The sequence below is a fragment of the Caretta caretta genome, chromosome 20 (assembly GCF_965140235.1).
Source record: "Caretta caretta isolate rCarCar2 chromosome 20, rCarCar1.hap1, whole genome shotgun sequence".
NCBI classification, from domain to species: Eukaryota; Metazoa; Chordata; order Testudines; family Cheloniidae; genus Caretta; species Caretta caretta.
In genome coordinates, this window is record NC_134225.1 from 17,962,252 (window position 1) to 17,982,523 (window position 20,272).

General features: G+C 50.9%; 1 protein-coding gene across 2 annotated transcripts; it reads right to left on the bottom strand.

Moving 5' to 3' along the window:
- Positions 1-5,627: 5,627 nt before the first annotated feature.
- Positions 5,628-19,429, bottom strand: LOC125629803 (C-type lectin domain family 4 member G). 2 transcript variants are annotated; one of them, XM_048835190.2, is made up of 9 exons: positions 19,143-19,427; positions 16,899-17,024; positions 15,218-15,280; positions 12,202-12,264; positions 11,953-12,015; positions 10,824-10,913; positions 9,850-10,001; positions 7,580-7,686; positions 5,630-6,686 (listed from the first exon to the last, which is right to left on the bottom strand). In XM_048835190.2, exons 1-9 carry the CDS (start codon positions 19,231-19,233, stop codon positions 6,548-6,550), a joined length of 894 nt encoding a protein of 297 aa, XP_048691147.2. In that variant the 5' UTR covers positions 19,234-19,427; the 3' UTR covers positions 5,630-6,547. The 2 variants fall into 2 exon arrangements, with proteins under 2 accessions (XP_074977645.1, XP_048691147.2); XM_075121544.1 differs by lacking the exon at positions 16,899-17,024 and having other exon boundaries at positions 5,628-6,686; positions 19,143-19,429.
- Positions 19,430-20,272: the final 843 nt, after the last annotated feature.

The following is a 20,272-nucleotide window of genomic DNA, read 5'->3' on the forward strand; positions in this document are numbered from 1 at the left end:
CCGTAGAGGAACCCCCAAGTAACCCTGAAAATGCAGAGGTGTGTATGGAGAGAGTGAGAAGTTGGCAACGTGAATTACCTAGATTTGGGGGGTCGGTGTATTGTGAGGAATTTCATTTTGTCAATCTTAAGCGAATAAATTCAGCTCAGCAGGTTGTTGAAGCCATACACAGGGGGATACAGTTAGTTCGCGATGACGTTAATGGTAGGGTAGGCCCTGATGATTATGTTCAGTTACATTTAGAGAGCTGTAATTTAACTAAGCCGTTGTTTTCGGTCTGAAGAACTAGGGATGAGCTGTCTGCTGAAGATTTCTTCAATCAGACCTCAAAGCTGCCACAGAGCAATAGAGTTGCATGTCAATGGGACATTGCACCTCGTTGTGACAGTTGTAAAAAAACAGGGGTGGGGACCGCTCGTAGAGTTTTAAATTCTATCCTCAGTAGTCAAATCATCCATAAAAAAGAGACAATGTTTAGTAGGCCTGACTTACACGGGTACCCATCTGTGTTTTGCGCGTGGACTCTTGGCTGTCATGTCCGACCATAAACCTACGGATGCGGAATCGTTAGCGGGGGCGAGAAAGTTGCATGAGAAACTGGGCTGGTCAGATCAAAAAAAGATTATGCTCAGTGACGTAGCAATGTCTGAACAGCATTTAGAAGTCAACATACAGATGGTGCTGTATGCGGCAAAAGGGGCTTTTTTAAAACGGGGGGGGGGCAGTTTACCCCAAGACTTATTTCATCCTGTTGCACGATGAGCATTACTAGGAGGTTCTGGTTGTGAAAAAGTTGTTTGGAGCAAAAAATTATGGTGAGTTTTGCCCCACGGTGCACAGTCACGGCCACTCTTGCAGGTCCAGCTGCTGCCTCTGCTTGAGCATAACATGCTCAGACAGCGTGGACGTGCAGCTGAGGTCTCCTCGCTGTAGACTGTATTGTCAGTCCAGAGAGCGTTTAGACAGACACATCGACTGGGCGTCGACAGAACAAGTTGAATGCCTGTCTAAAACATTGTGCGATAAGGGTCAGTCTTACGTGGACAAGCGGCACAGGTGTAAAGGGAGGCGCTGTAAGCAGGGTCAGGGTTTGATCGCTGGTGATGTAGACGGTCACCTCGGTTTTATGGACAGCCTTAGAAAGCCCGAATCCTCAGAAAAGTGTATTTGTTATGATTCTGAATACACACAGGAGACTGGGTTGCACACTCCCAATTACATTTTTGCTATGTCCCTCAAGCCGGAAAAGTCCTGGGAATTTAAGGGTGATGAGTGTCTTTCTATGTTTGTTCAGACCTTTATTGGCAAAGAGTTCCGGGTCTACACGTTCCAGGTGCACAATTCCAAAGGTTACGATGCATACTTCATCATTAGACAGTTACTGAAGGAAAAGATGTGCCTAGAACTGATCACTCAGGGCAGTAAAGTAATGTGTGTGGAAGGCAAGGTCCTGGGCATTCGTTTTATAGACTCTTTAAACTTCTTGCCCATGAAGCTTGGTAAGCTCCCGCAGGTGATGGAGTTTGAAGGGTGCAAAGGGTATTTTCCACATTTTTTGAACACTTTAGAAAATCAAAATGACATGGGGCCTATGCCCGGTGTGGAGCACTATGGTGTAGAAAGCATGATGCCCAGGGAAAAAGCAGAGTTTCTCGACTGGTAGCAGGCCCACAGGTAGGAGACGTTTGACTTGCAGAAAGAGCTCGCATGTTACTGTCAGCAGGATGTCAAAATTTTGAGACAGCCTTGTATCCTCTACAGAAAAGAGATTTTGAAAATGATGGAGAAGGGAGATCTAGTAGAGAGAGAACCTGGTAAATTCACCGAGATAAAACTGTGTATAGATCCATTCTGGTACATAACACTGGCATCTGTCTGCATGGCTATGTACAGGTTTATGTTTTTGGAGCCTAACACGGTAGCTCTTCTCCCTCCAGACAATGATCACAGGCAGGAAAAAGATATTCGACCCCATCTGTTCAGTGGCTGTTGTATACCTCTCACAAAGAAACTATACAAATACGGCATGCTTTACAGGGTGGGGAACTACAGGTAGGCTCCTACTCTTTAGACGGTTATGCCAGTGTTGACAGGGTACACACAGCCTTAGAGTTTAACGGGTGTTCTTTTCCACGCTTGTGCCACCTGTCATTGTGAAAAAGCACAAAACCCTATGACGGGGACAACTTTTGGGTTTCTTTATTACAAGACGCAGCTCAAGACCGACTATCTGAAACAACTTGGTTTTGTAGTGAGGACTCTTTGAGAGCAAGAGTGGGAAGTGATGAAAGAAACAGACAGGGAGCTTGCAGGTTTTTTAAACTGAGCCCAGTTGCCCAAGCCTCTCGTGCCTAGGGATGCTCTTTTTGGGGGAAGGACAAACGCTATGCGCCTATATTACAAACTTAACTCCGGGGAAGAAATCCACTGTTATGATTTTACCAGCTTCTACCCTTTTGTAAAGAAAACCAAAGAATACCCTCTCGAACACTCCGATATAGTTTATGACAAATTTGGACCCCTTGCAAATTATTTTGGAATTGCAAAAGTTAAAGTGTACCCCACACAAGGCTTCTTTTTCCCATTGTTACCTGTCAGAGTGGGTGGCAAGCTTATGTTCCCGCTATGCCGAACCTGTGTGGAAACCGAGCAGCGGGAGATGTGCATCCATACTGACGAGGAGAGGGCCATCCTGGGGACTTGGTGCACAGTGGAATTGAACGCGGCCATAGCGAAGGGGTACGCGGTGGCAAAAATATATGAAATCTGGCTTTTTAATGAAAAATCTGATGTACTCTGAAAAGACTTCATCAAATGACACCTCCACCAGAAACAAGAGGCTTCAGGGTATCCCAGCTGGTGCACAGACGAAGAAAAACAAAATAAGTACTTGAACGATTTCTACCAGAAAGAAGGCGTGCGTTTGTGCCAACACGAGATCAGGTTTAACCCCGCTAAATGCCAAATCGCTAAACTCTTTCTAAATTCCCTCACGAGTGAGATCCCGCTAGATCACCGAGTTTGTGTCGGCAGGCCCGAAAACATACGGGTATAAGCTGTCGGGAGGAAAGGCCTGTATGAAAGTCAAAGGTATTACCCTGAACTTGGCAAACTGTCAATAGATCAACTTTGACAGTTTGAAAGATCTAGTCCTGGACTATTGCACGGGCCTGCGAGAAAACACCTCAAAAAAGAGAGAGGTGCAGCAGCCCTCTATCGTAAGGAACAAAAATCAGTGTTAAATAGAGACCAAAACCCTTAAGAAAACACAGAAAGTCATTTACAACAAGAGGGTCCTAGGAGAAGAGTTTAAAACCCTGCCCTACGGATTTTAAAGTGGATACGAGGTGGAAACACCCCTTTTCTGCAATTCTCGCGGGGACTAGCAACTGTGGGAAAAGTTACTTTATAAAAAATGTGTTGGATAATGCCAAACAAAACATTGTCTGTTATGCCTGAGAATATTGGATAACCTGGCTATAAAAAGCATTGCAAGATACACATGTCTGGGCTTGTTGAAACACATTTTGAGCAAGGCTAGGCATGCCCAAGTATTTAAATGTATTTTTTACAAAATTCATCACCATCCGGTCGTTTTGCACTAAGTCATTAGAATACAATTTTAAAATCCGGTCAAAAGATAAACACTTGCTCCGATGATGTAAGAAAAACACTCGGTGATGGTCGCTCCGTGAAAGGAGCAGCCACATACCCAGGTCAATATATAACTCAGATCTTACCCAATAATGACGCTGTTGTCAATCCTTTAGTATCTCATATCTAAAGGTTTATTTATAGAAAGCAAGAGGTGAGAGTTAAAATTGGTTAAAGGAATCAAATACATACAATAATTGCAAAGTTCTTGGTTCAGGCTTGAAGCAGGGATGCACTAAACTGCTGGCTTGTTAAATCTCTGGTTGCTTCCCAATGACCTGGAAGGTCCTCAGGCCTTTGGTTAGAATGCTTCCATGGCCCAGAGATTACAGCAGGAACGAGGCAAAATGGAGATGTTTCTTGGGCCTCTTATAGCTTCTGCTGTGTGGAGGGAAACCCACTGTTCCAAGCAAAGCCCTCAGCACAGTTTGTGGAACAGTACAGGCACACAAGATGGAGTTTAGTATCCCATGATCTAGTCACATGCCCACGCCTGCTTCGATGAGTCATAACAGAGGCCATGACCCATACTCTAGCTGGAAAGTCCATCAGGTAGGGATAAGCCTTTTCTATGGTCCAGTGTGAGTTAAGTGTTCTTTGATGGGCCATTCAACTTGTATAATCCCTTGACAATGTGCTGGCCAGACTAGAAGTAAGCTGTCTTGTGGGTGTGACCCCGGGAGCAAACACATTTGAAATGCAGGTATACAATCAATATTCATAACGTTAGATATAAAAAGATAGGATAATCATATTCAGCAAACCATAACTTTTTGGGGGCACAGTGGGGTGGGGGGGTCCCTGGAGCGAGGGGCTGGGGAGGGGAAATCAGGGCACAGCAGAGTGAGGGAGGTCGGCCCCTGGAGTGAGGGGCTGGGGAAATCGGGGCGGGAGGCAGACAGGTTACCCCCTGCCCCCCCCGGACGGCACTGGTATCTACTTTGGCGACCAATCCAGGAGCCAATCAGTTCTGTCTGTCAGGCCTGGAGGGTCCGGAAGAGCAGCAGCTGCTGAGCGGAGCCGCTTCTCCAGCAACAGCTGCTGCTCTTCCTGCTCCCCGGTGGCAGAGGCGGGTTACTGCACGTAACTGGACTTTTAGTGTCCGGTCAGCTGTGCTGACTGGACGCTGCTAGTTTCCCTTTTCGACCAGACGTTCTAGTCAAAAACTGGAGACCTGGCAACCCTACCCACTAGTCCCTGAGCTCCCCACATCCCTGGGGTGCCCCCAGGGGTGAAAGTAAGTTAGAGGACTTACCGGTACGCCAGAGTCCGGAGCAGGGGCGTGGCCTCAACTGGAAGAGGCAGGGCCTTAACTCCCCAGGCCAGGGCTCCAGCTGCGGTAGTGGCGGCTGGGAGCCCGGGGCCCTTTAAATCACACCCGAGCTACCAGCTGCAGAGGTGGCTGGGAGGCTCGGGAGCGATTTAAAGGGCCCAGGGCTCCAGCTGCCGCTACCGCAGCTGAGCCCTGGGCCTTTTAAATCACTGAGGAGCCCTGGGGGCTCCCGGCTGTCACCGCTACCCCCGGGCTCTGCACTCTGGCAGAGCTTTAAAGGGCCTGGGGCTTCGCTGTGGTAGCAGCTGCCAGAGCCCCGAGCCCTTTAAATCCCCACCTGAGCCCAGCTGCCCGAGCCCTGGGGTAGCGGTGGCTGGGCTCTATTGGGGATTTAAAGGGCCCCGGGGCTCCAGCCGCCACTACTGCCCCGGCCCTTTAAATCCCCACCTGAACCCAGCTGCCCGAGCCCTGGGGTAGCGGTGGCCAGGCTCCATTGGGGATTTAAAGGGCCCCGGGGCTCCAGCCACCACTACTGCCCCGGCCCTTTAAATGCCCGCCGGAGCCCCACCGCCGCTACCCCAGGGCTTCGGCAGCAGGGCTCCGGCGGGGATTTAAAGGGCTGGGGCAGTAGCAGTGACTGGAGCTCCGGGGCTCTTTAAATCCCCGCCAGAGCCCCCCCACCCCTACCCCAGGGCTCGGCAGCAGGGTTCAGGCGGGGATTTAAAGGGCTTGGGGCTCTAGCCACCGCTACCGCCCCGGCCCTTTAAATCCCCTCCGGAGCCCCGCCGCTGCTACCCCAGGGCTTCGGCAGCAGGGCTCAGGCGGGGATTTAAAGGGCCCCGGGGCAGTAGCGGCGGCTGGAGCTGTGTAAATTTTAGCCCTAGTTAGCAGGGGAGGAAAATTTGCATTAAACCAGGAAGTTGGTCACATCCTTTACTATAGAGAAATGACCAGATCTATACCATGTTGATGGGATTGACTGGCAGGTTCTAAAATTTGACTTCTTGTGCAGTAAGGATTCTGCCCCCTTTCCCCATAAATGCTGATAATGGATTAATATAGTTCAGGGGGCTAGCTGGGTTTTCCACCCAATAAATTGCCACATTGTGAAAGAGTCTGTTTTGTCTAATAGTTAGAGCAGGGGCTGGAATTCAGGGCACTTAGGATCTTTTCCCAGCTCTGGGAGTTGAATGGGGTCTAGGGATTAGAGTCAGGGGGGTTGAGAGTCAGGATTCCTGGGTTCTATCCCTGGCTCTTGGCGGGGAGGATGGTTTAGTGGTTAGAGCAGTAGTGGTCAGGACTCCTGTTTCCAGCCATGTGAAATACTGTGGTGTAATAAGAGCCGGGGACTGGGAGTCAGGACTCCTGGGTACTAATCCAGTCTCTTCCACTGATTCACTGCTGTGACCTGGGTAAGTCCCTGTGCTTCAGTTTCGCCAGCTATAAAGTTGGGGTGATAGTACCTTGCTCCCAAGAGTGGAAGAGGTGAGATCTGTGAGGTTTAATGCACTGAAGTTTGTAAAGAGCTGGCAGACCTTGCATGGAAGGGGCAGAGGGCAGCGGGGTGGCTCTGTGGTTATTAAGATGCACTGGCTGTGTTGTGTTCCTCCTGGCCACTGTTTAACAAATCCACTTCTTTTCACAGATCCAGCCATCCCCATTCATCGTACACGCAGCGTCGTTCCACTTCCCATCTTTGAGCATCATCACACAGTCCTCACCACTGCCAAAATTGTTGGGCTCCCCTCGATCCCAGTTGCTGGGGATCAAAGAGAGTAGCAAACTCAGCTAGGCATTCGAGGGAAGCCCTGGTGAAATGCACTCCCTGAAATCCCACTTAAGCCCCCAGAGAGGGTGATCCGGCCTCACCCTCTGGAAAGTGGTTTGAGGCTGACTGTTACAGAGCACTGGATAAGAGCCAAGTGTAATGATATAGGGCCTGACTGACCTCTGTTACTCCAGTTTTAAACTGGTCTAGCTATTAACTTCAATGGAATTTACACTGGTGTAAACCTGGGGTAATACAGTGGTGGATCAGGGCCATACTGTTACAGTGAGAGTTACCCACAGTCTTACAAGTGCTTTTCCTGAGTAGCTGAGCACTGACCAGGCTTGGAGGACACCCTGCATGGTTAGTGCTGTGATCCACGTTCTCTTTGGTCAGTCCTCACTTCCAGCCTGACTCTCTACGTGGAGTTAATTCTCAGGATAGAGTCACTTCCTGGGAACACTGGGCTATTTGGGATGAGGTTTATGCAAGAGGGGACTGACCTGGGTGCTGTTGGTGATACCTCTGCCCCAGGTCTAGTGTAAATAAACAAGTTACACTAAGAAGGAGCCAGATTCCACCAATTTCTTCTCAAAGGGGAAACTGCCCCGTAAGACCCTGAAAACTGCTACTGCTCAGCTGAAGGTGACAATTTAAAGCTGAGCATCATCCACCACTTTGTTCTCTACCGCACTAGCTCTGGTTCCCTGTGGGGAAACCCTGGACAGTTTAAAGAGCAGAGCAGATGGAAGATGAATCAAGAAAGGGCAGCTCCACCCACTCAGCCAATGACTCAATGTGTTTGAAACGTACTGATTGGCCAGTTGCACCAGAGCCAACCCCCCACCCTGCCCTCATGTACCAGTGAGCGGGATTGGGCTGACCTGTATGACACAGAACTGTCGTCGACCCATATAAATGTCCCTTCATTGCTAACGTCGTGCAGGCCAATCCAGTACTGCTTGCCGTTAGTGTTCTTTGTCAAAAACTCCTGAAAAAAGAAAATGATTGATTGCAATAAAATATGGCCCAAATCTAAGGCACCACCCCAATCCCACCTCACACAGCCCGTACTCCTCTCTGGCTCTCTGTTGTTCTCCTTGTGCCAAGATGTGGCCCATTGGGTTAGGCAGCGACTGAGATCGAGGCCCCATTGTGCCAGGTGCTTCACAGACACCTAGTGAAAGACGCTCCCTGCCCCAAAGAGCTTACGATCCAACAGACAAAACCAAGGGTGAGAGGGGAAACTAAGGCATGGTGATTTGTGCCAGGTCACACAGAAGGTCAGTGGCAGAGCAGCGAGTAGGACCCAGCTGTCCTGGCTCCCAGGCTTGTCCTGCACCACTAGACCAGGCTGGCTCCCCTCCCAAAGGACCTGCTGAGGGAGCTGCGGCTCTGGATGGATGTGGAAGCACCATGTGGACATGGAGGCTAGGCAGGAAACATCAGGGAGCTCCCAAGTGACCACGATCTCATGGATCCCAGTCCTCCACCAGACGCTGTGTCTCCAAACCCTTTCCCCATCACTCCTTACAATCAGGGGTCTCTCTCTGATTCCCGCAAAGGTTCCCTTCCCAGGGAGCTTCCCTGGAGCTGTCAGGCTGACTTGCCTGAGGGTCCCCAGCAGCCTGACTGGCGCTTGGGATGAATTGTGCAGTGACTCTTGGGAGTTGGGGGAGTGCTTGAAGTCTGTGTTCTGGGAAGTGGTTTGCTACTCGATCCTGTGCCAATAGATGGTGCTCAAGTATATGTAGCATGGTCCCTGGGTTTTGTAGGGCCAAGACAATTTCTTGTGCACTGCAAATGGCTACCTAAGAGTGGCCATACTGGGTCAAGCCAATGGCCCATCTAGCCCAGTGTCCTGTCTTGCGACAGTGGCCAGGGCCAGGTGCTTCAGAGGACATGAACAGAACAGGGCAATTATTGAGTAATCTATCCCTTTGTTGCCGGCACCCAGTGCCGAGAGGCTGAACAACAGCTTGAGTGGTTCGTTACCCGGTGTGCTACACCCAATAATCACAACGGGGTGGAGAAGCAGAAAAGTTTATTTGCAGCTGCAAAAAGGTACAGGGAGAATAAAATCTCAAATCCTGCACAACAGAGCAGGAAGTTACACAGGCTTTTATACATCCTTTTTTCCAGCATACTTGTCCAATAGCAAGCTGCCCCAAGTATCCATATAGCCAGCCAATCTAGTTCCCTGATTCTTTGTATCATTTGTTAAACTATACATAAAGCTGCTTTATTTAGCATTGTTCTTCCATATCTGCCCTGTTTGGCCTTGTTTAGTTTCAGGCAGTCTGACTCTGCAACATACTGTTGCAGATTCTCAGCATAACTGCTGTGTGTGCCTCCAGGCGGGGGGGGCCAAGGACACTTGGGCCTAGTACGCAGAGCTGCTGCGAGTGCCTTCAGGCAGGAGGGGGGGCCAAGGACACTTGGGCCTAGTGCGAGGGGGCTTCATCGACACTCGTGGTCTTCCATCCCCTCGAGTTACCTAGTGGCCATGCCCCAGTGTCCCCAACACCTTGTTATCCAATCCCAGCTTCTGGCAGTCAGAGGCTTAGGGACACCCAGAGCATGGGGTTACATCCCTGACCATCTTGGCTAATAGCCATTGATGGACCTCTCCTCCAGGAACTCATCTCATTCTTTTTTGACCCTAGTTATACTTTTGGCCTCCACAACATCCCCTGGCAGTGAGTTCCTCAGACTGACTGTGTGCTGTGTGAAGAAATACCTCCTTAGGTTTGGTTTAAACCTGCTGCCTATCAATTTCATCAGGTGACGCCTACTTCTTGTGTTCTGTGAAGGGTCAATAACACTTCTTTATTCACTGTCTCCGCACCCATCCTGGTTTTATAGCCTCTGTCACAAAAGAGCCTTAGCCGTCTCTTTTCCAAGCTGAACAGTCCCACTCTTTTTAATTTCTCCTCATCTGGAAGCTGTTCCAACCCCCTGATCATTTTTGTTGCCCTTCTTGTGCACATCTTTACACCAGTGCATAATGTGTTTCCTAGGCACTGAGCAGAGAAACGTCAGCTACTATCCTGTCCCCAGGCATCTCTCTCATGCCAAGAGCCTCCCAATTGCTGGGAGATCATCTCCACGCCCTGTCCGAGCTGTGTAGCTTGACTCAGTGAGCCTGACTTACCTGCTTTTGTGGGTTATCAATAATAATCAGCTCGGCACCTTGGTCTTTGCAGGCCTGCTTGGCATAGGACCAGTGTTTACGCACTGTGGAGAAGTAGTAGCAGGTCCCTGAATTCAGCAGCCAGCCGGCTGGACAAATGCTGCAGGCAGAGTCTGCAATGCAAGACAGGCAGAGGTCACTCTCAGCGCTGGACTGCAACGGACAATAATAGCATCTGCCCAGTACCCTTTAGCCAATGACCTCAACGCGCCTAGCCAAGGTGGGGAAGCGTCACCCTTAATTTACAGAGGGGGGGAAACTGAGACAGACAGAGGTGCAGTAACTTGCTCAAGACCATTCCCAAGCTAGGAAGAGAACTCAGGAGTCCTGATTTCTGGCCTCACCTGCTCTAATCACTAGCCCAGTGGTTTTCAACCTTTTTTGTTTACAGCCCTTTAAAACATTTCTAATGGTGGTGCAGACCCCTTTGGAAATCTTAGACATAGTCTGCAGACCCCCAGGGGTCTGCGTATCACAGGTTGAAAGCCACTGCACTGGACAACATTGGCCTCAAGGAGCTGGGAATAGAAGCCAGGAGTCCCAGTGGCCAGCCCTCTGCTCTAACCACTAGACTTCATATACCTCTCAGAGATGGGAATAGAACCCAGATGTCCTGCATTCCAGTCCCCTGCTCTAACTATTAGACAAAACTGACTCCTTGACAACCTAGGGGAAATCCCAGTTAGCCCCCTGAACATTATCACTGCTTGTGGGGAAAAGGAGCAGGAATCCTAACTGCACGAGGTGCCATGGCCCAGGCCCCCATTTGCTGGGTGCCGTACATTATTTATTACATGTATTATGGCAGTGCTTAGATGCCGCAGTCATAGATCAGGCCCCGTTGTGTCAGGCATGGTACAAACACAGAACAGAAAGACGGTCCCTGCCGTGAAGAGCTGACAGTCTCAGCAAGTCGAGGCTGGCGTGTGTCTCACCGTTCCTTTTCTGGACAGCATCCAGAATCTTGTAGGCCTCAGCCCTGATGTTATCTCTGTCACTTTTCGCTTTGGCCAGACCCTCCGACACTGCAAACACAACACACTGTCACATGTAGGAATAGGGTTGTATCCCTTTAAACAGTCTGTGAGCCTCGAGTGGCGCTCACCATATTCTGTACTTCAGAAGCTGCCAGAGGTCAACTAGAGCAGCGGGTGTGTGCAGCTGGGCCTGGCACACCTGTGTGCAGGTCGTAAACACTGGGATTTGGGGCCTGGCTGTGACACTGAAGTGGGCCCCTATCCCAGCAGCAGGAGTCACAGAGCTTGTTACACGGTCAGTCTGATACAGTCATTAGGGACTGGCCGGAATCACCAGCTGAACCTGAACCTTTCACAAGGGTCAAAATCATTCATCTAAAACCAGGTCCCCGCCCCCAAACCTCAGCAGGAGCCCTGCCCTCGCCTCACACCCAGGCACACTGCCCTGCCCCACAATTCCCTACCTCTGGCTCCCCAGTTTATTACACCTGGGTCATCTTCTGCCCAGCCCTTTAATCTACCTGCCTCCCCTCAGCCACTAATAAGTCACCATCCCCATCTCCCTCCCCTCGGCCCTCCCCTGCTTCCAAAACACATATCCCCTCTCCTAGCGGTCCCAAGTGAACCTAGGGAGAAAGAAACAGCCAGATCCCCCCTCTGTAGCAGCCCAGCCCATGGGAATCCTTAAAGGCCAGAGACTCCTGCAGTGACCGGGAATGCACCTGGGGTGAGAATCCCTGGAACTGAAGAGTGAACTGGCTTCCCCAGTTCACCCCAGCTAGTCACACACAGTGAGCCTGGTACAAGAGGAGCCCTGAGTGCAGAGGCTCTGTGGGCACTGGCTGTGTCCCCGCCCCTCCGGTGGGTCACCCAGAGTAGGGCAGGGCCCTGGTTTCCAGCCTCGGTGACTTGATCCCAAATGCTGCTTGCGCGGGCTGGCCTGGTGGGGTAGGGTGGAATGGATCCCAAATCGCCATGGGAACCTGGCGCTGGGATTCTCCACCCCGCTCTCTTCTTTCTGCTGTTCTCCACCCCCTCCTCTGCCTGAGCCCTGCTCCCTGCCCCCCGCCCCGCCATGGGCACTCACCTTCCACTCTCAGCGTGGCCTGGTCCGACTGCAGCCTCTTCAGCTCCGTGGCCAGCTCCACCTCTGAGAGATAAACAGGGCTGATCACGTTCCTGGGAGGGGACCCAGGGCTCAGCGGGAACAAGGAGGTGGCCAGGGAATGGGGGACGTTGGGGGGAGCTTGGAAGGAGGAGGAGTGACGTGACTGGGGTGCAGGAGGTTCGTAGAGGTGATGCTGGGCTTTGCGTCTGTGAGGGCTTCAGTACGTACCAGTGCTGTGCATGGCGGACTGGTTGAAATGAAGTGTCTCCAGTTGCTTCGCTGTCTTGGAGCCTGGAAGAGACAGAGGCCGGTGAGCTGGGAACTACCCCTCTCTTCATCTCGTGGGGCAGGGCCGTGTTCCCTAGCAGAGTGGGTCTGTCAGGTACTGGGGTCTCCCGGGGCTGGTTTCCTTCCTGGGAAGAGGCGGCGCGGGTGGATTTCCTTTCGTCCCCTGGCCATGACGGTCCATGACTCAGGCTCCGAGATGGAGAGCGACTTGCCCCAGGCCAGGTAGTGAAGCAAGATTAGAACTCGGGGCTCCCTGACTTGTGTTCATTCACTCAGACCCCACCTCCAGCTACCAGCCCTGCCTGGGGACAGCATTAGTGAGTTTAGTTAGGGCCCATCCAGACTAGGGAAATTTGTACTAGTGTCACCGTGGACTGGTGCAAATCCCTAGTGCAGACACGTGGCACAAGGCTTGCCCAGGTTACCAGGATTAGACCCATTGATGTGAGTCCTACTTTGCATTATCCCAGTGTGTGTCTACATTAGTGGTTTGCATCAGCATTTACCTATCAGGACATGGTCTGTAGACAAGGGGCAGGTTCTCCATCACCTGGAATTATAAAAAGATTGTCTTTCTCTTCCTAAAAGCTCCACTCCAGCTCGACTACCAGATATGGGCTGGATATAGGAATCGCTGGGTGGGATTCTGTGGCCTCTGCTATGCAGGAGGTCAGACTAGAGGCCCATAACAGTCCCTTCTGGCTGTAACATCTATGAGCAACGATGGTGCAAACGTCCCTAATGCAGACAGGAACCTAGCTGGATCATGGAGCAGGTCCTCAAAGAATCAATCCTGAAGCACTTACATGAGAGGAAAGTGATCAGGAACAGTCAGCATGGATTCACCAAGGGAAGGTCATGCCTGACTAATCTAATCGCCTTTTATGATGAGATTACTGGTTCTGTGGATGAAGGGAAAGCAGTGGATGTATTGTTTCTTGACTTTAGCAAAGCTTTTGACACAGTCTCCCACAGTATTCTTGTCAGCAAGTTAAAGAAGTATGGGCTGGATGAATGCACTATAAGGTGGGTAGAAAGTTGGCTAGATTGTCGGGCTCAACGGGTAGTGATCAATGGCTCCATGTCTAGTTGGCAGCCGGTGTCAAGTGGAGTGCCCCAAGGGTCGGTCCTGGGGCCGGTTTTGTTCAATATCTTCATAAATGATCTGGAGGATGGTGTGGATTGCATTCTCAGCAAATTTGCGGATGATACTAAACTGGGAGGAGTGGTAGATACGCTGGAGGGCAGGGATAGGATACAGAGGGACCTAGACAAATTGGAGGATTGGGCCAAAAGAAATCTGATGAGGTTCAATAAGGATAAGTGCAGGGTCCTGCACTTAGGATGGAAGAACCCAATGCACAGCTACAGACTAGGGACCGAATGGCTAGGCAGCAGTTCTGCGGAAAAGGACCTAGGGGTGACAGTAGACGAGAAGTTGGATATGAGTCAGCAGTGTGCCCTTGTTGCCAAGAAGGCCAATGGCATTTTGGGATGTATAAGTAGGGGCATAGCAAGCAGATCGAGGGACGTGATCGTCCCCCTCTACTCGACATTGGTGAGGCCTCATCTGGAGTACTGTGTCCAGTTTTGGGCCCCACACTTCAAGAAGGATGTGGATAAATTGGAGAGAGTCCAGCAAAGGGCAACAAAAATTATTAGGGGTCTGGAACACATGACTTATGAGGAGAGGCTGAGGGAACTGGGATTGTTTAGTCTGCAGAAGAGAAGAATGAGGGGGGATTTGATAGCTGCTTTCAACTACCTGAGAGGTGGTTCCAGAGAGGATGGTTCTAGACTATTCTCAGTGGTAGAAGAGGACAGGACAAGGAGTAATGGTCTCAAGTTGCAGTGGGGGAGGTTTAGGTTGGATATTAGGAAAAACTTTTTCACTAGGAGGGTGGTGAAACACTGGAATGCATTACCTAGGGAGGTGGTAGAATCTCCTTCCTTAGAAGTTTTGAAGGTCAGGCTTGACAAAGCCCTGGCTGGGATGATTTAATTGGGGATTGGTCCTGCTTTGAGCAGCGGGTTGGACTAGATGACCTCCTGAGGTCCCTTCCAACCCTGATATTCTATGATTCTATCATTCTATGATTCTAGCTAATTAGATAGACCCTGAGCCAAACACCACTGAAGACAATGGGAGCCTTTCTATTGGTTCGGTGGGTTTCAGATCAAACCATTAGTTAGTTAATCGGAGCAGAACAGAAAAGAAGAGAGGTTTGGTATTTCTTGTTTCCCTGTGTCCCTCTCCCTGTCTGTCTGTCTCCACCTATCATCCCATGTCTTACACTTAGGTTGGAAGCTCTTTGGGGCAGGAACTGGCTTTGTGTACTATGTTTGTACAGCACCTCACACAATGGAGTCCTGGTTCATAACTGGGGCTCCTGGGTGCTGCCATAATACACCTAACAGGCGAGTCTGGGATCCATAGACAATCACAGTCCTTGTTATAGCCAATGAGTTCCAAGTATCCACTTTTAGACCCAACAGGAGGAGCAATCAACCTCATTTATGTAGTGAAACAGCTGCAGACAATGAAAGTGACCACCCAAGGCACCAGGCTGCATGGCAGGAAAGAGCCGTGTGCGTCGAGGGGCACCCTGGTTGTAGCCCCAGGTGCTCGGAGCAGCCTGTGTATGAGGGAGGCTGGAGAAGCTGTGAGCGGGACCCTGTCAGGAAGCAGAGATGGAGTTTCTTGGGCACAGAGCTGAAGGGGCAGACGGGGGATTTCCGAGACAGGGAACAGCCTGCAGCTGTTTGTTCCTGCTGTGTTCAAGGGAACAAGATGTTGTAACAAAACAAGATCACAGCGAGAACAGACCTGCTTGGGAGCAGCGATTGCTCCACCTAACAGGAGCAAACCCGACAGCACCTCCGATTTTGCTTCTGCCAAAGGGGCAACATCAATAATACAAATACACGGACACTCATAAGTAAACTGAATTGTTACCGTTGCCTCTCAGCATGGATTGACCAGTCCGCAACTGCTCCAGCTCCTTGGACATCTCCGAGTCTAGACAGAAGGACAGACGCCAGCTGTTGTTTATATGATTTGGGGGGTTGGGGGGGGGGCTGAGTTTTCGATTTGGGTTCACAGCGTAGAGCGACATGCTGCATTTCTACTTTCCAACTTCCCCCTAGGGAGATAATCTCTGAGGGTGATATCCCCAAAGGGATTTTGGCATTGCAATGCTGAGCACCACAGTGCCTAGAAAATCCCAGGAACACCCACAAAGCCAAGTTACATGCCCAGGTTCCGATACAATGACTGGGGAGAGCAATGCATCTGAGTGCAATCCCCAAAACCCAGCACGCTAGGCGGGGAGCTGTGTAAGTAGCCAATGGGAGATACTGATGAGCCATCCCCGCCCTTTTCTCAGAGCTAGGGGGCATGCTAGTCCAGGCTGCAGGAATGGGAAGTATCTAGCTTCACTAGTGATCCACAAACAGGAAGTCCTCTCCTGGCTTAGGCACCTAAGTAGTGTCTTTTGGGAATGAGTTAGGTGCCTACCTCGTTCTACACAAAATGCAGGGGAGGAGGTGCTGCTGCCCACTTTACAATTTATAGCCCAATGGTCAGAACACTCACTTGGGATGTGGGCGACCCAGGTTCAAATCCCTCCTCCCTGGCAGAGGAGCAGAAAGGATTTGTATAGGGGCTTAGGTGGGAGACAAGCATCCAGATGCCTCGAGGGAGGCAGGAGTGTGCATGCCTAGAGATGTCGAGTGAGTTTAGGCGCCTACAGTGCTCAGTGGGAGTTTTGTGGATTGCAGTAGGAGCCTTAGGTGCCTCACTGGCTTCAAGGATTTCACCCAGAGTCCCCTCTGAATGACCTCTGCCCTGGCGCAGTCTGGCCAACTCCAATCACAAGATTGACTTAAAAATCAAGAGATTTGTGAAAAATAATAGACTTTTCTTTTCTTTGGCTCCTGGTTTCTGAGCCATTACATCACTTTCCCAAGCTTTTCTCTGCAACTAGAATCCGTCTCAGTATTTTTAAATGAAAGCTCAGATTCTCACCCAATCACAAGACTCCTGGAGCTGGGGCTTCAATTCAAACACCACTTAGAGCTCACAACGCTGAGGCTGCTCTGTGTAATGACACCCACCAAGGCTCCTCAGCAGGACGTGAATCCCTGCCACAGCAAAGACCTTTTGAGCTACAGGAGCTACTCCCTTAGCTGGCAGGAGTAGTTAGGCTGTTATCCTGCGTGGAGCAGCTGCTAGAGGGCATCCCAACACACATTGTACTCACTTGTACCTGTGAATACATTCAAGAATCAAACACCAGCGTGTTCCTGCTCACAGTGTGGGCTCTGGGAAGGTGCCCCACTGCTGTGAATTGGAGGGCAGGTGGCCTGACTTAATGAGCCTTGTCTTACAATTAGCAGCACTATGGCACAATGAAACACATTGCGGGGGCCTATATCCCTTCTCCTGCAGTGTCTTGACACTGGCCATTGACAGACACAAGGGGACCTGGCTGGGAGGGACTCTTGGCCTGAAATCCTGGCCTTGCTGAAGCCAATGAGAGTTTGGCCATTGACTTAATGGAGTCGGGATTTCACCATGGTCTTTTCCACTGGTCCATTCCTGTGTGATAGTCCTAAACGCACTCCGGGATACTTACACTTTCCAATCACCATGGCGAGGAGGATGACCCATAACACAAACGACACGGCGTGCACAGCGTAAAGGGTTAATACTGACCTTTCCTCCCCATTCAGGCCCCTACCGCACTGCAGCAAGGAATTCCCTGGAAGGCAGGAGCAGAGACAGCGGGGGTTAGAGCATTGGTCCCTGCCCTCTGGCAAACCAGTGCTGCGGGGGCAGGTGTGCTCGAAGCCTCGCGGGGAAGGCACTAGGGGAATTCAGAATTCACTATTATTGTAATTCATAAATAGAGATGGACGTGCCACTGGGGTCAGGAATCTCTGTGTAGCACAGAGCATGCAGGGGAATTCACACCCTCTATCTATCTATCCCTATAGAATCATAGAATATCAGGGTTGAAAGAGACATCAGGAGGTCATCTAGTCCAACCCCCTGCTCAAAGCAGGACCAATCCCCAACCAAATCATCCCAGCCAGGGCTTTGTCAAGCCGGGCCTTAAAAACTTCTAAGGATGGAGATTCCACCACCTCCCTAGGTAACCCATTCCAGTGCTTCACCACACTCCTAGTGAAAAAGTTTTTCCTAATATCCAACCTAGACCTCCCGCACTGCAACTTGAGACCATTGCTCCTTATATCCACCCTATCTATCTATCATTTGCCCACCTGGATTTCCATTGAGCCTAAGCCCCAGAAGTAAGAGAACCCCATTTTCTGGAAGTCCCCTCTGTTTTCCGAAGGATCCTTTGGGGGAGCCAGGCCATGAGATCCATGTGAGATGCTGGGATGATTACCTGGGGTTTCACCTCCCACCCTTTCCTCTCTCTGCTTTGACTGCCTTCCACCATCAGGATACAGCTCCGCGGCTGCAACCCCTGCCTACATCTCCCCCTCACCCCCTGTTCAGTCAGTGCTCCCCTCCTGATGGTTGCTTGTACCACCTCCCTATGGCCAGCCCTGGCCTCCCCCCCAGTGCCCTATGCTCTCCCATACACTGTCCTCTAAGATTCCTCCCCATCTTGCTGCAGACTCATGCGCCATGAAGCCTGCCAGGCAGAGAGGCTGCCCCCCACTCTGTGCTGCTCTGTCCCAGCCACTGTAGCCTCCTCCAGGCAGGGACAAGCCCTTGGTTCAGAGCGTTGCTCCATGCACAGTACCATGTACTCACCAGCCAACCCCCCCTTCCTCCACTGCCCCAGCCCACTGTGCTGCTGTCAGCAGCGGGGCTGGGGAGGGGAAGGAAGCAGCTGTGTCTCCAACGCCTACATCTCAAATCAGCGCCCCCTCCCACACACACACACACACACACGTATCCCCCTTCACTTCCCAGGAATGAAAGTAAAAAAAGAGGAAGAAAAGAAGCACAAATCTGCTGTAAGCGCAGAATTGCAAGAGGCATGTTCCTATTGCACAACGCAGGGACATCCCGCCTGATCAGCAGAACTCTGGCTCTGAAATGCCTCTCGTAACACGTCCACCCCTGGGCCTGGGACAGGGATCAGGGCCAAGGCTCCTGATGGTATAACCTGCAATTGTGTACGACGGGCTCCAGCGCCCAGCAACTCGTACATTGTGGACACTAGTCCTGAGTGCAATATGAATGCAAAATGGATCTATTTATCCATTTATCCGTTCAATCCCATAAATGCTAGCCATCCCTATACAACCCCATCCAGCCATCCCCATACTCCTCCATCCGTCCATCCCCATACACCCTCCTCCATCCATCCCCATACACCCCCCTCCATCCATCTCCATATACCCCCCACCTATCTTTCCATCCCCATACACACACATCCATCCGTATCTATCTCACAATCTCCATACACACCAGTTCATCCACAGCTATCTATCTATCTATCATCATACAGCACCCCTCCATCCCCATACACTCTCTCTCTCTCTTGCTCCCCCGCTTTTAAACCCCTCATTGCCAGAGTATGCAAGCACCAAACATAAACATCTGATGAAATGCTGCTGAGACAAGCCTGGAATTCTCAGCCTGGCTCTGCCCAGCACCTCCTGCTGTGATGTATGAAACGCCACCCTCCCAGAGTACAGACCTGCCTTCGAGTCTGACTTCGCTGCTGAGCACAATGCCGCTCCATAAGTAGGGCCCAATCCTGCAAACCTCGCTGACACCGCCCTCCTCTTGGCTTCACTGGGGTGTGGAGTCTGCAGGATCAGGGCGTGTTATCAAGGAGTGAGCTGATTAGCAGGAAATGATTGCGCACTCTCCCACTAATGCAGCCTGGGGTTACCTGCTCTCCCAAAAGCCATTTCTGTCTCCTGTTCCTTGAGCGTCCCTTGGTCGGACTCTTCGCACTTTTGGTAAATGCTGCCTGAAGGCATCACTCTGAGCCTCTTCCTACCCCAATGGCTCCAGCGGCTTTTATACCAGCTGAGGTTCTGAGCATCTTTCCTGGAAAAGGAAACACATGTACCCAGCCACTCTTCCTCTCTTCAGAACACAGAGATCTGTGACCCTGTCACTTCTCCTCTAGCAGCTGGGAGCCTTCATCCAATCAGTATTCCTGGTGCAGCTGACAAATAATAGCCACCCACCCAGTGACCCAAGGAGCATAGACAATCTTTAAGTGGGAGGATCTTTTCGGAGCTGGGCATGTCCTTACCCTGGGCCCGGCAAGAGGGGTTCTCGCGTGTGCAGTCTGTGAACATTGCTGTTCAGGGAAACAGAATGGTGAACATCTTGCAAATAAACAAACGGCACTAAGAAAACACCTGACTCCATGTCACCGATTTCTGCTCCAAACGGGAAGCCAATCTACAAGGGCAGCCTGCAGGGGCTAAAAATTGTAGTGTAGACATTTGGGCTCAGGTGGGAGCCCAGGCTTTGAGACCCTGCCCCTCACCATGTTTCAGAGCCGGGGCTCCAGCCGAAGCCCAAAATTCTATACTGCGATTTTTAGCCCCACAGCACAAGTCCCAGAAGCCTGAGTCGATTGACCCCAGTTCTGTGGCTCAGTGCAGTGGATTTTTTATCACAGTGTAGACATACCCTAAGTAATTTAGGAGCATAAATCCCAGTTTCAAAAGGCACTTGGGGCCAGATTTTCAAAGGTATCTAGCCCCTAGAGATGCAGAATCACCTCTCCAGCCCAGAGACTGTAACAGTGAGGTGGGTGTCTCAGGGAGTTCTGTTCTGAGTAGAGTTCTTAAGAAAGGGGATGATATCTTGGGTTCTGGTACCTGACCAGGACTCCTAGATGCTACTGTAATACAAATAAATAATAATCGTCTGTTCCTCAAGAAATGGCTCTCATCTCCAGCTGGCTGACTCCAACGCCAAGATTGCTCAGGACAGAGACACTGCCAGTGACAGAGCTGCAGAATACCTCTGAAAACTGGGCTGAGAGGGGAACCCAGCGGA

Coding starts and splice junctions, on each gene's coding strand:
- LOC125629803 (XM_048835190.2), bottom strand. CDS start 19,233: ATGCCTTCAGGCAGCATTTACCAAAAGTGCGAAGAGTCCGACCAAGGG. Junction 17,025..19,142: donor AATGGCTTTTGGGAGAGCAG/GTAACCCCAGGC, acceptor CCTGCCTTCCAG/GGAATTCCTTGCTGCAGTGC. Junction 6,687..7,579: donor GACAGTTCTGTGTCATACAG/GTCAGCCCAATC, acceptor TTTGATCCCCAG/CAACTGGGATCGAGGGGAGC.